General features: G+C 41.6%; 1 protein-coding gene across 3 annotated transcripts in view; it reads right to left on the bottom strand.

Annotated features, from left to right (window-relative positions):
* Positions 1 to 1,770: 1,770 nt before the first annotated feature.
* PHLPP2 (PH domain and leucine rich repeat protein phosphatase 2) overlaps positions 1,771 to 12,945 on the bottom strand; it is an 81,074-nt gene continuing 69,899 nt past the window's right edge. For all 3 annotated transcript variants that reach the window (XM_023246184.2, XM_023246186.2, XM_019819993.3), the window contains 3 exons: positions 12,730 to 12,924; positions 9,584 to 9,815; positions 1,771 to 6,580 (listed from right to left, as the gene is read on the bottom strand). In XM_023246184.2, the coding sequence (XP_023101952.1) occupies positions 5,426 to 6,580; positions 9,584 to 9,815; positions 12,730 to 12,924 (1,582 nt within the window). In that variant the 3' untranslated portion in view covers positions 1,771 to 5,425. The remainder of the gene's footprint in view (positions 6,581 to 9,583; positions 9,816 to 12,729; positions 12,925 to 12,945) is intronic.

Below are 12,945 nucleotides of genomic sequence, written 5' to 3'. Positions count from 1 at the left end.
GGAACATATTACCTTTCCTCTCCTGTCCTTTCAACAGCTATTTCTGATAGAACCTATTGAAGGTGAAGGATCAAAACAAAACCTCATACAGAAATAAGAAAATATCTAATTATACTTCCACAAAAAGTAAAGCTTGGAGGAAAATAATCAACTGAAAATCTGCATTACTAGGTTAACATAAAAACATTGTGCCGCAGAAAGCTGCTTCTTCCATTGTCACCCTTGGCCTCAAGGCGGTGGCCAGAGTCCCACAGCTTTTAACTGAGTGGTACACAGGAAGTTTAACAGCAGCAAAAATCAAAGAACCCGTTCCTCACACACACCCCAGAAAAGCCTTCCTGCACTGCCCCCGGCCCCGCATTATCTCCCGAGACATGTTCCTCTTACAGCTTTCCCCATGAAATGGGGACTCTGACCCATCTAGACCCCAGCACTGTGCCCAGGGCAGCTGCAATACTGCTCCCGAGATTCCCCTCCTTCTGAGGGATCGGAGTCCATCTGTCACTGTAAATCACAACCTTCCACGTGTGGAGTTTCATAATGTCCAAAGGCTTTTGCAAACCTCATCTTATTTTCTACTAGTCTGATAGGCCAATCAGGACTTACTGTTCACTTGCTACAGGTGAGATGAAGGTTCGAGGTTAAGTGGCTTACCTAACAGCTGACCTTTTGTTGAGTGCTCACAATATACCAGGCCCAGTACTGGGCTAAGGCAGCATTTGGTCACACGATCTCATTCAAGCTCACAACTAACTGATGGGAGAGATGGTATTATTTCCATTTAACAACTGAGGAAAACGGAGTCTTGGAAAGGCTATTTAACTTGCCTCAAGTCAAATTTTTTAAGTAGTAGACACAAAACTAACCCAATATGTTCAGAACATATTATGAGAGACTAAGGTACTCTTGTGGCCTTTGGTGTACCAACGAAATAATATCACACAAAGCAGAGAAGGAAGATTTGACTTCTGCCACCCCGGAATAGGGAGCTGTGTGTCTCAAGAAACTCAGGCATTAAAGCATATACAGATGGTGCCCTTGGGCCCAGCACATTGAAGGTGTTCAATGAACAGGTAATGAGCCCAGGTTTTAAAGTATTCATTCGGCTAGATAAGGAGGAAACCTGCAAAATGATTTCAATTTGGCTGTTATTTGGAAAGGAACCTCATCTTGCCTGGAAGTCCAGATTATGGGAGACGAGCAGCAGGGGAAGGTGGGAGGACAATTTAGAGGCTTAACTGGATTGTAAGTATTTTGTGAGTCAAAACCACCACTATGTCTGAAGTTCTGACACCGAAACCATTACATTAGGACAAACACGTCAGACAGCTGGATTATCCAACTGGCTCTTCTGTGTTATCATCAGCTGTACGATTTAAGAACTGTAAATTACTTACAATTGAGTTACCTCTAGTCAGCTAACAATCTGCATGTGAACACGGACTGTTTCCTGTCTTTGGGATTTCTTTAAACATATAAATCAAGTCAGAATAGGTTTCTTAATGTAAAAAACCTTTATTGCTATTTCAGCTTAAGAGGTGACCAAAAATATTCTTGCCTTAACTCACAGCTTCATAGAGTGCCATGGAGTGTGGTTTCATCTGTTATCTTCCTCTAAAGCAAAAAAAAAAAAAAAAAAAAAAAAAAAGGCAAAAAAAAATTCTGTTTAAGAAACTAATTCTACATACAAGTTAGAGAAAATTACAGTTTCATGCCAAAATAAAATATTTATAAAACAATAGGTATTCCATTTTAAAACGAAGCCATGAAAAAGATACTCCATTTTATTTTATTTATTATTGTTATTGTTATTTTTTACAAACAATAGATTTGCTGCAACATGCTCTGGCTCATATTATTGAATTAAAAAATTTAACACATTTCAAAAATATCAAAAATACACTATCATGAGTCTTAGGACTACAATACAACAATGATTGCACAAAACCATAAGATATGAACTCACTGTCCGGATGACATCAACTGGCAACAGTGAGAGAAAACCCTATAGCATCTGGGAGAAGTGCATGAAATTTAGAATACAAGGAGCTTATGTGTGATTGAATGATCATCAAATGAAGGAAACAGCAGGATTTACTGTAGCTGCTTTTCTCAATCTAGGAAGTGCTTACCCAACTATGGGGCAAAAGTCACTAACTGGAGAGAAAGATTAACTTGCCTCCGTGGTTGGGGGAGTCTGAAAAGACCCCACCCAGAGGGAAGTAAAAAGTGATGCAACACAGTTCTATAGTGATGCTGCAGACATCACTGAATGGCTTGGAGACTAATTATTTAATAATTGGTACATTTATCGATAACAGCCAAATGCTCCCTTATGGAGGTCTCTTCATTAATAATTATTGAGTAGATAGAGAAGGTGAGCCTGTGGCTTGCAAGTACCTGCTTTTGCTGAAGGTCTACAGGGAAAGAAGAGCATCGTTTGATATTCAGTAGACAAACCAAACCTAACTGGCTCCATCTCCCGGAAAATAGCACTCGCTACAAACAACTATATTAGCACCCAGTGATTACCAAGCTGCTTGTGTTGGCTCTTCTATACACCAAGGAAATGAATTCATCAACTTATTGCACACATACACTCTACAGTAGTATTGTAATAAAGCCCTCGCTTGTATCAGGAGTGCCAATTCAGTGACTCAATGGCAGACTCTTTATGACATACTAGCATTCAGATTTTCAAATATATTTCCAATCCATTTGGATAAAAAGAATACCGTGGCTGCCAAGACTCATGTGTTTTTCCTTCTTCCATGGGACTCCTGAACTGCTCCAGAAGCAGGAGTGATACCCTTTCACAACTTCTCTTAAAGTTCTCTATTAAATGGGAGATACACACAGAGACCTGAGAATCATGCAGAGGCCCGAATCTCTGGGCTAGAGATCAACCGTACTCTGCCCACCTGGAGAACACATCCTCTGGGTAAAGTCCTGGGAAGTAGATTACATTCACCTGGAGACAGATTACTGGATTTTACCACCTGACAACCTAATCAACTCACACGACTGTAAATGACCTCATAGGTCAAGAGTTCTGTATATTTTTGGTAACAGGCAATGGCCTTTTTACCCTCTATTTTAATACAGAGCAATTATAGAGGGAAATGAATGAAAGGCAGTTACAGGAAAGAGTAGTTAGTTTGGTACAGCCTATATTAAAGGTTTTCAATGCAACCTAATGTTTCCTGAAAATAAACCTACCACATAAAAGAACATTTGGAATTTTACAGTTCTTCTGATGAAAAAACAAATGCATTTACTTTTGGTGAAATCACTTCAGAATGGGGTGTTCCCGATAAGTAGGGTGGGAAACAAAGACAAGAAAAGGGTTCACAGAGATAAAGGACTATTTTTAAGAAACTATACTAAGAAAGTGGTATATTCCCAAAGTAACTTTCTTTTTTAGACAGCATCACTATTCTGTAACTCAAAAGTTGTGCTGTCTGGGTAAGAAGATGTTTTACATCACCCATCACTATTATCTTGAGCTTTTTCTTCATTTTCGTTTCTCCTTCATTTTTTACCCCATTTTCCCATATAAAAATAGGGCAGCAACACACTTTGTTCCCTTTTCCAGCGGCACCTCAACTTTACAGGAACCATTATATGCCCCACTTCAAATCAAGACCTGAGATCTAAAACTTTTTAGTAGCTGACCAGTAGTTTGATACACATTTTCCTGGCAATGTGGGGACTCAAACTCAGATTTTTGAGGGGTTGAACTCTAGACGGCTACTTGGAGTGGTATGGAGTCCCCCAAGAATGTACCCCACTGATGCACACACAGCTCTGGGGCCTTGGAGAAGATGAGGATACATAACCATTTGTGGAAAGATCTGGTTTTCTACTATTGCTTTAACAAAAACTTCCAAAACACCCCAAAAGATATAGACACATCTATATATAGATCTCAAATCTATCTTTAACATTTTGTTTCTCATAAAGCAAATTAATGGTCCCACACTATTTCTTTTTAATTGTGAAAGTATTCTAAAAAATTCAAAGCACATTCCCCATTGGGTAAAATCAAGCAATGTCAAAATTTTGTAGGAGTAAGTAGGAATTAGTTTTCCTAAGTAAATCTTCTAGTGGAAAAGGCAACAGAACAGAAATAGGAAAGGAACTACATTTTGCTAGGGTTATGTGGAATGTGCAAAAAATACAGTAAACCAGGTTTTCTGTAAGCTTAGGATTTTCTCAATTAAGTCTTTCTTATATTAGTAATTGAGCCCAGTACTCTGAAACCATGTGAGGTGGATAAGCAGCGTTCAGAAGAGTACTCTGTTAAACATTAAAGAGGTGAACTCAACTCATTTCCGACACTTTAGAAAACTGTCCCTCTACTCTAGATTAAGAGAAGGGGTGTGTCTGACCCATGAGCTCCATCCATCCATCTGTTCACATTCAGCCTCAGTCTGTGCAGAGTCCCCTGCTACACGCAAGGTTACTTGGACGCCAACAGCATCAGCCTTGGCCCAACATATGAGAAGGCTGGTGGCCAACTCCATCACGTGTTGTGGGAAGAGGCCAATCCCCAAATACTTCTCTGGAGATCTGCTGGGCGATTCCTTGAAGGAGCCACATTTGTCAAGGAGTTATTCTCTTTTTTCTGATTTGGGGGGGGGGGGAGCGTTTTAGTCCTTTCTCCTTCCCCATCTTCGTCCCCAAGGATGCTACTCTCCCCAGTTGGACATCCAACAGTTCAATGATTTCCCAAGGCCCTTCCTAGTCCCCCTCACAGAATGTGCCAACGCCCGATGATCACTGTGTCTACAGACAGAGGTGCCGGGCTGCCTCTAAGAAGACTGGCTCGAGTGCAGATTCAAAAATAAAAAGTTCACAGTCAATGAAAAGTGCTCTCATTACATTACATACATAAATTATCTGTTTGATTGGTTCTACATTTCCAATAAACATCATTTCGAAAGGCTGTATTCTCGTAGAGAAGAATGAAAAGCCATGTGACTAGTCACATCACATCCCATCAGTTAGGTTGAGATATAAGGTGATTTCTCTGTCACAGAGATCCATCAGCAGCAATTAGTGAAGAGAATCAATCTTCAGTTATTTCCTCCACAGAAATAGCCCCTTTCCTGCCCAGGCAGGCAAATTCTCAAATGATCCTAGGAGAGAAAGGGTTAATGGCAGGTGGTAGGATTGATACAGAAGAACATCTGCTCTCTTCCCAGTGACTCTGGGAATTCCAATGCAGGTTAAATGTGAAACTTAACACTGATGGTGTTTACTAGCTTATCCGGAGCAAGACCCTGATAGCTCCCACCATTTTTGGCTCCAAGTTCTAACCCACTAAGCTATGGTTTAGAAACGCAGAGGCAAAATTCCTCTGGAAGGATCTCTACCCCGACACTACACAGCCTTCCCTGATACCACAGCTCCTGGGGGAGGATTACAGTGCTGTGTCAAACTCCTCCGGGAGCTCGGTCCGATCCTCTTCGCTGGGCTCAGGCTCCGGCCTGCCTTCCTGGTGCTGTTTCATCTGCTCCTTCACTTCTTCTTCCAGGTCACGAGGAACAACAAACTGATCCTCTGGCTCCAGCTGCGTCGGGGCAGCAAAATAGCCAGTCTTCTTCTTGGGTGCTTCTGTGGCCACCTCAATGAGGTTCAGGCTATCTTCTAGGGGCACAATAGAGCCGTTGGAGAGTTTCTTTCCATAGAGGCAGGAAGTAGAGGGGGACTTCTGCAACTCCATCTTGTCCTTGCTCACTGGCAGAAGTATGCCACTGTTCACACTGTTCTGTCTTCGGATCCCAAAAAATGATCCTCTAGCATGTTCTTCGGGACACGGGGTATGAGAATTCTCTGTAAGAGTGGGGGAGTTCTCAAGATCCCTTCCCCTGCAGCAGTGGATATCTACTTCTACTTCTACCTTGCTGCCATTTGTTATGACTCCCTCCACAGGCTGGTCGTCATCACTGTCCAGGCCATTGTCAGACTGGTTACTTGAGAAAGTCGCACAAGAAGGCTGGCGCTGAAAAACCCCAGAGGTGGGTGTTGGATGAAGGCTGCAGCGCCTTTCTGGCCTTGGAAGCAAGCCAGCATCCAGGCCAACAGTGTTGTGTTCATCAGAAGCAGTGGACCCCACCTCACTGCTCACCTCTGAAGTGGACATCTCGCTGCCAAACTCAGAGGCAATACCACTACTGGAGGAAGGAGTGGTTGGTTTGGGGGGGTCTTTGATAATGGTGGTTGAAGCAAACCCCACAGGACCTGGGAGGGTGAGCCCATTCATTTCACACGTGCACCCTTCCTCACCAATGTTCAAATAAACCACCATTGCCCCCACATTGTCCTGACAACCATAGCTCTGGGCTAATGTGCACAGCTTCTTGGCAGCTGCTAATGGGTCCTGCACGTGGCGTACTGCGTTGACAGCTTCCGTATATGACAAGTGTTCCCACAATGCTTTGTTTCCCAGAATCAGCAACTCATCTTGAATGGTAAGTGGAGTGGCAGATATGTGGGGCTTGGGGAGGATCCAAGGGTAGAGGTATGTACAGCCCAGCATCCGGGTACAGCAGGTTACCCCATTCACTTTGTTGTCCTGGAGACAAGCAGAATGCAAATTCTGAGAAACAAGCAATAATGATGTATAATTTTTTTATCTTTCTAGATCATAATGCCTAGGGCTATACAGTAAAAGAGAACGGACATATTGTACGGTTTTTCCGAGGATTTCTATAATTTGAATGGACTTACAAAAATAAATGTACAGAATTCTAAAAGGATAAAGTATCCTGTGGTCGTTATACCAAATAGTTCACAAGACTGAAGTTAAAACCAATTAAAATTAAGTGGCTAGAAGGCACCTCCATCTCAAAAGGTATTTGCTCTCAGGGCACCCGGGTGGTTCAGTCAGTTAAGCATCTGACTCTTGAGGTCATGATCTCACTGTTTGTGAAGTCAATCCCTGAGTCAGGCTCTGTGCTGACAGTGTGGGAGCCTGCTTGGGATTCTCTCTCTTCTTCTCTCTCTACCCCTTCCACACTCTCTCAAAATAAATAAATAAACTTAGAAAAAAAAAAAAACAAAGAGAGATTTGCTCTCAATGAAGCACAGGCCTCGGCATGTCCTTAAATAGAGGATTATCTGTCAGAAAAACAAGAAGTAGAGGGGCACCCGGGTGACTCGGTTAAGTTGCTGACTTCAGCTCAGGTCATGATCTCACAGTTTGTGAGTTTGAGCCCTATGTGGGACTCTGTGCTGACAGCTCAGAGACTAGAGCCTGCTTTAGATTCTGTGTCTCCCTCTCTCTCTGCTCCTCCCTTGCTCACTCTCTCTCTCTCAAAAATAAACATAAAAAAAAAAAAAAAAGAAAAGAAAAACAATGAGTAGAACAGTCATTAATTCTCCATCACTAGTATTCTCACAGAGGCCAAAACTCAGGTGGGTCATTAAAAATGATTTCTCATTGGGGCACCTGGGTGGTTCAGTCAGTTAAGTGTCCAACTTCCGCTCAGGTCATGAGCTCACGGTTCGCGAGTTTGAGCCCATGTCCGCCTCTGTGCTGAGAGCTCAGAGCCTGGAGCCTGCTTCAGATTCTGGGTCTCACTCTCTCTCCGCCCCTCCCTGCTCATGCTCTCTCTCTCAAAAATAAAAAATAAGCATTACAAAAAATTTTTTTTAAATGATTTCTCATTAAAGGCACAGTTGGGACTGAAAAGATTAAGGAAGATATTAAATGGCTAAGAGAATCTTCGTAGCTAAAGCATTAAATAATCTCTAAAGCTATTTAGCTTAGAAAAGTAAAACCTGAATTCCATAGCATAATTTACCTACTGTAAGGATCGTATGAAGAAAGAATAGCGGATCAAGTCACAACTAATAGAATTCTAAACATAGAGGAAAAGGAATAATCCTAGATGCAGGTGATTTCTTTTCAAGAGAAAAATCAGGGGTGCCTGGGTGGCTCAGTCGGAGCCTGCTTCAGATTCTGTGTCTCCCTGCCTCTCTGCCCCTGCACTGCTCTTACTCGGTCTAGGTCTCTCTCTCTCTCTAAAATAAACAAACAAACAAAAAAGATAAAAATCAAACAAAGCCTCTGAAGCCATCAATATATCTGTTTCACAGCTGCAGTGACTCTCTGGGTAACAATCCTGGCTCTTTCATTTACCAGAATTTGTCATAAACTCTATATTTTAATTTCCTCATCTGTAAAATGGAAATAAAAACACTTCTTTCATGGGGATTATTCTGAAAATTAAATAAAATAACAGGAGTAAAGTGCTTAGCAAATAATAAATGTCTGTGGTTAAACTAACATTTATAAGAATAATTCCTGCTTGCCTAGGACACCCCAAGAAAAATTACCTAAATTCTGAAAAAACAAATTAACCATAAAGTTATCTTTTGTTTGTTTTGACTGAAAGACCTTTCTAAGAGCAACGCCTCAGCTTTCCAGAATCTTCTTTGTATCAACCCACATTATAATGGTACTTTTTTTTTAGTTTTGTGTTCCTTGGGTGGAGTCAAATCTGTGTAACCCAGCCACAGAATTCTGACAGACAGCCCAGAAATGGGCCCACACAAATAAGGTCCCCTGATCTTTGCCAAAGGAGCAAAAGCAGTTTCTTAATGGAGAAAGGACAGTCTGTTCAATGACTGCCGCAGAAACAACTGGACACTCACATGCAAAAAAGGGAAAAGGAATCTAGACCCAGAGTTTACATCTTTCACAGAAATTAATTAAAAACAGGTCACAGACCTAAATTAAAACATGAGACTTCTGGAAGATAACACAGAAGAAAATCTAGGTGACCTTGGGTTTGGTAATGAGTTTGTAAACACCAAAAAGCATGATCCATGAAAGAAAAAAACTGTAAGTGGGCCTTCTTTAAAACTAAAAGCTTCTGTTTTGCAAAAGGTACTGTTAAAAAAAAGAGACTCTAAGAAAATATTTGCAAAACAGATATTTGATAAGGACTTGTATCCAAAATATACAAAGAACTCTTAAAACCCAACAATAAAGAAACAGACAATCAAAAATGGGCAAAGCATCTGAGAATTCTGCTTTGTAGTAAACAGCGTTCTGTTTACTGCTAAAGTCTCTTTGAAAGCAAAAATGTTACTCTACTAAAAAAGGAGAGAAGCTATAAAATAGCACAGATATTGATGCTTCATTACAAAAAAACAAACAAAAAAACAAATTAAAAAACCCACCAGAGCATACTAAGCCATACACAGTATACACAGGAAAAATATTTTGAAACTTTGCATTTCACAACAGGGATGTCAAACTGTAGAACTTTCTCTTTTTCTGTTTAGAGTAACAAACCAGAGGAATTAAAAATTAACCAAGGGAGACATTTACATTTATTTTACATGCCAGCTATCAATCTGAAGGATTGCAAACTAAGACTTTTCATTTCTAATTTGCCTTTTCTTTTTGCTAGTCATTAACTGCTCTTTAGGTTTTCTTCTAATACTATTATCTGGATTGGATACAATCTGCACGGCTTGATGGGAAGAAAATGGAAGTTCACTGCCTGTATGTAGAACAGCATTCACTAGATCTGGGGAGAAGTAACTGGCAATGAGTGAAATTCACCTCTGTTATGATGGCTTTCTGGTCCTTCACCCTTTGAGCCTCCTCCGGGTCCTGTTCCAGGCTGAAGACTTTTGAGAGTGGCACTGGCTTTCCACCACGGCACAGGACTGCTTGGCACGTGCCGACGTTGGCCACAGTCAGACTGAAACTACTTGTTGGGTCAGCAGTGTCAGGGCGGATATAACAAAGGAGAGCGGAGGAGCCCAGCTTCTGTCCAGCCATTCCCAATTTTCTGTTAAGAAGGAAAAGAAAACAGGGGCACCTGGGTGGCTCAGTTGGTTACGCTCAGGTCATGATCTCACAGTTCATGAATTCGAGCCCTGCATCGAGCTGACAGCACAGAGACTGCTTGGGATTCTCTCTCTTCCTCTCTCTGCCCCTCCTTCTCTTTCTCTCTCTCTCTCAAAAATAAGTAAACTTTAAAAAAAAAAAAAAGAAAGAAAGAAAATAAAGAAAAGACATGGTAGCTAGTTTTAGAAGCAGCAGTCCTTCATGTCTGTGATTTCCTTGTTTCTCTGCCACATGACTGTGAACCAGCCTCACCTGTATCCACCTAAAGGCAGTCTCTTGCTACAGATGATGGTGAAGAGTTCTGCCTTCCATGCTCAGTGGACTGAGGAAAGAAATTTTACAAAAAGGTAGGGGGTAGGGGAGACAGTGAACATACATCTTTCTCTACTGCTTCTGCTTGGGTCTGATCCTAGACTGCAGTGACCTCATTCAAGTCACTTGCAACTTCAGCATATCAGAATCACCTGGAGGGCTCTTTAGAACAGGCTGCTGGGCCCCACCCCCAGAGGTTCTGATTGGGTGGGTAAAGGGCTGGCCCAATAATCTGCAAGTCTAACAAGTTTCTGGTCGTGCTGAAGGTGCTGCTCCTGGAACAACCCCTCACTCGGTCTTTAAGTTCCTTGAAAGGAGGGCCACACTGTTCCTTCTAGATCTCCCATACACATGGCATCCATTCCCTAGCACATGGCACACAACGCTAACCACAGGGCAGGTGCTAGGAGAAAGATCTGGTTGCAAATTCCAGCTCTGACATGTGCTCACTGCAGATCCTCAGCAAGATATTTCTCTGAGAAACTTGCCTGATGAAATACCTACCTCTTTCGTTTGTTTGGAAAATTAAATATATGGTATGAGGAAGACTTGGTCTTCTGGCTGGCTCTGGGAGGTGCTTCATAAACCAAGTTCTCTTTCCTAAACTCTTTATTTCGCCAAGCTCCTAGCTCAATTCTATTACTAAAAAATAGACTCCTTTCCCAGCATCTTTGCTTTATGTTATAATGAGAGACAAAACTGGTTTGGGCTCCAGGCTATTCCATCTCAACCTCAGCGAGACAAGGTCACCACTGCTCAGCTGTGTGTGTCCTTCACAGAGCCCACCTGATACGCAAGATGTGATATTAGCTACTAACAGATCTTCACTAGTTTGGTTATGTAGAGTTTTTGCCCTTAAGTTGCTTAGAAGATTAAATGGTCAACTTTCTTACACCATACACAAAAATAAACTCAAAATGGATGAAAGACCTCAATGTAAGACAGGAAGCCATCAAAATCCTCAAGGAGAAAGCAGGCAAAAACCTCTCTGATCTTGGCCGCAGCAACTTCTTACTCAACATGTCCCAGAGTAAAGGGAAACAAAAGCAAAAATGAACTACTGGGACCTCATCAAGATAAAAAGCTTCTGCACAGCAAAGGGAACAATAAGCAAAACTAAAGGCAACTGATGGAATGGAAGAAGATATTTGCAAGTGACATATCAGATAAAGGGTTAAGTACCCAAAAATCTATAAAGAACTTATCAAACTCAACACCCAAAAAACAAATAATCCAGTGAAGAAATGGGCAAAAGACATGAAGAGATACTTCTCCAAAGAAGACATCCAGATGGCCAACCAACACATGAAAAAATGCTCAACCTGACTCATCATCAGGGAAATACACATCAAAACCATAATGAGATACCACCTTACAGCTGTCAGAATGGCTAACATTAACAACTCAGGCAACCACAGATGTTGGCGAGGATGCAGAAAAAGAGGATCTCTTTTGCATTGTTGGTGGCAATGCAAGCTGGTGCAGCCACTGTGAAAAACAGTATGGAGGTTCCTCAGCAAACTAAAAATAGAACTACCCTATGACCCAGCAATTGCCCTACTAGGCATTTATCCAAGGGATACAGGTGTGCTGTTTCGAAGGGACACATGCACCCCCATGTTTATAGCAGCACTATCAACAACAGCCAAAGTATGCAAAGAGCCCAAATGTCCATCAATGGATGAATGGATAAAGAAGATGTGGTGTGTGTGTGTATGTACATATATATATATATATATATATATACATACACACGATGGAGTATTACTAGGCAATCAAAAAGAATGAAATCTTGCCATTTGCAACTAAGTGGATGGAACTGGTATTATGCTAAGTGAAATTAGAGAAAGACAAAAATCATATGACTTCACTCATGAGGACTTTAAGAGACAAAACAGATGAACGTAAGGGAAGGAAAGCAAAAATAATATACAAACAGGGAGGGGGACAAAACAGAAGAGACTCATAAATATGGAGAACAAACTGAGGGTTGCTGGAGGGATTGTGCAAGGGGGGTTGGGCTAAATGGGTAAGGGGCACTAAGGAATCTACTCCTGAAATCACTGTTGCACTATATGCTAACTAATTTGGATGTAAACTTAAAAAAATAAAATTTAAAAAAAAGATTAATTGGCCAATCCTCAATAATAAGTATTCTAAATACACAAATCTGAGCAGTACTTTAACCCTTTGTAGGTCACTGACTCTTTGCAAAGAATCTTACAAAAGCTTATGCCATCTTCCTTCCCCTAAATGTACAAACTACATTGTACACACACAACCTTCTGCTCCCAATTTCTGGGCTTCCCAGATCCTCAGTGGCCTCTGGGTTCAACAGAGAAAACAGATGGCTCCCCAGGCTGGTTAAAGGACCAAAGTCCCCACATTCCTAGGTGCTGATATATAAAGAACAGTCACAGCAGGAGGAGCAAGATCTCACCTTGATCCTATACCTGTAATTTAGACCCTGACCTTCTGGCTTAGTGAGATTTAGTTTTCCAAAAGCAGAGCTGAGTTAGAGAATATTCAACCCACCTGCTTACCTGTGAGATACCAAGAAGGTGTTAGCCATGAAAACAGTGTCATTTGTTGACTGCTGTACTTCTTCCAAAAGCACATCTGCCATGGTGCACTGGAGTAGGCGAGGGAGCTCCTCATTACGGTCCCCGTCAAACATGCCATACACGGCTCCCACCCCCTCTGCAAAGTTATCCACAGCTAGGGCAGATACACACAGCCTGTAACACAAATATGAAAGA

The sequence above is a fragment of the Felis catus genome, chromosome E2 (assembly GCF_018350175.1).
Source record: "Felis catus isolate Fca126 chromosome E2, F.catus_Fca126_mat1.0, whole genome shotgun sequence".
NCBI lineage: Eukaryota > Metazoa > Chordata > Mammalia > Carnivora > Felidae > Felis > Felis catus.
The sequence above is the reverse complement of the archived record's forward strand: the minus strand, read 5'-3'. Positions and strand labels throughout refer to the sequence as shown.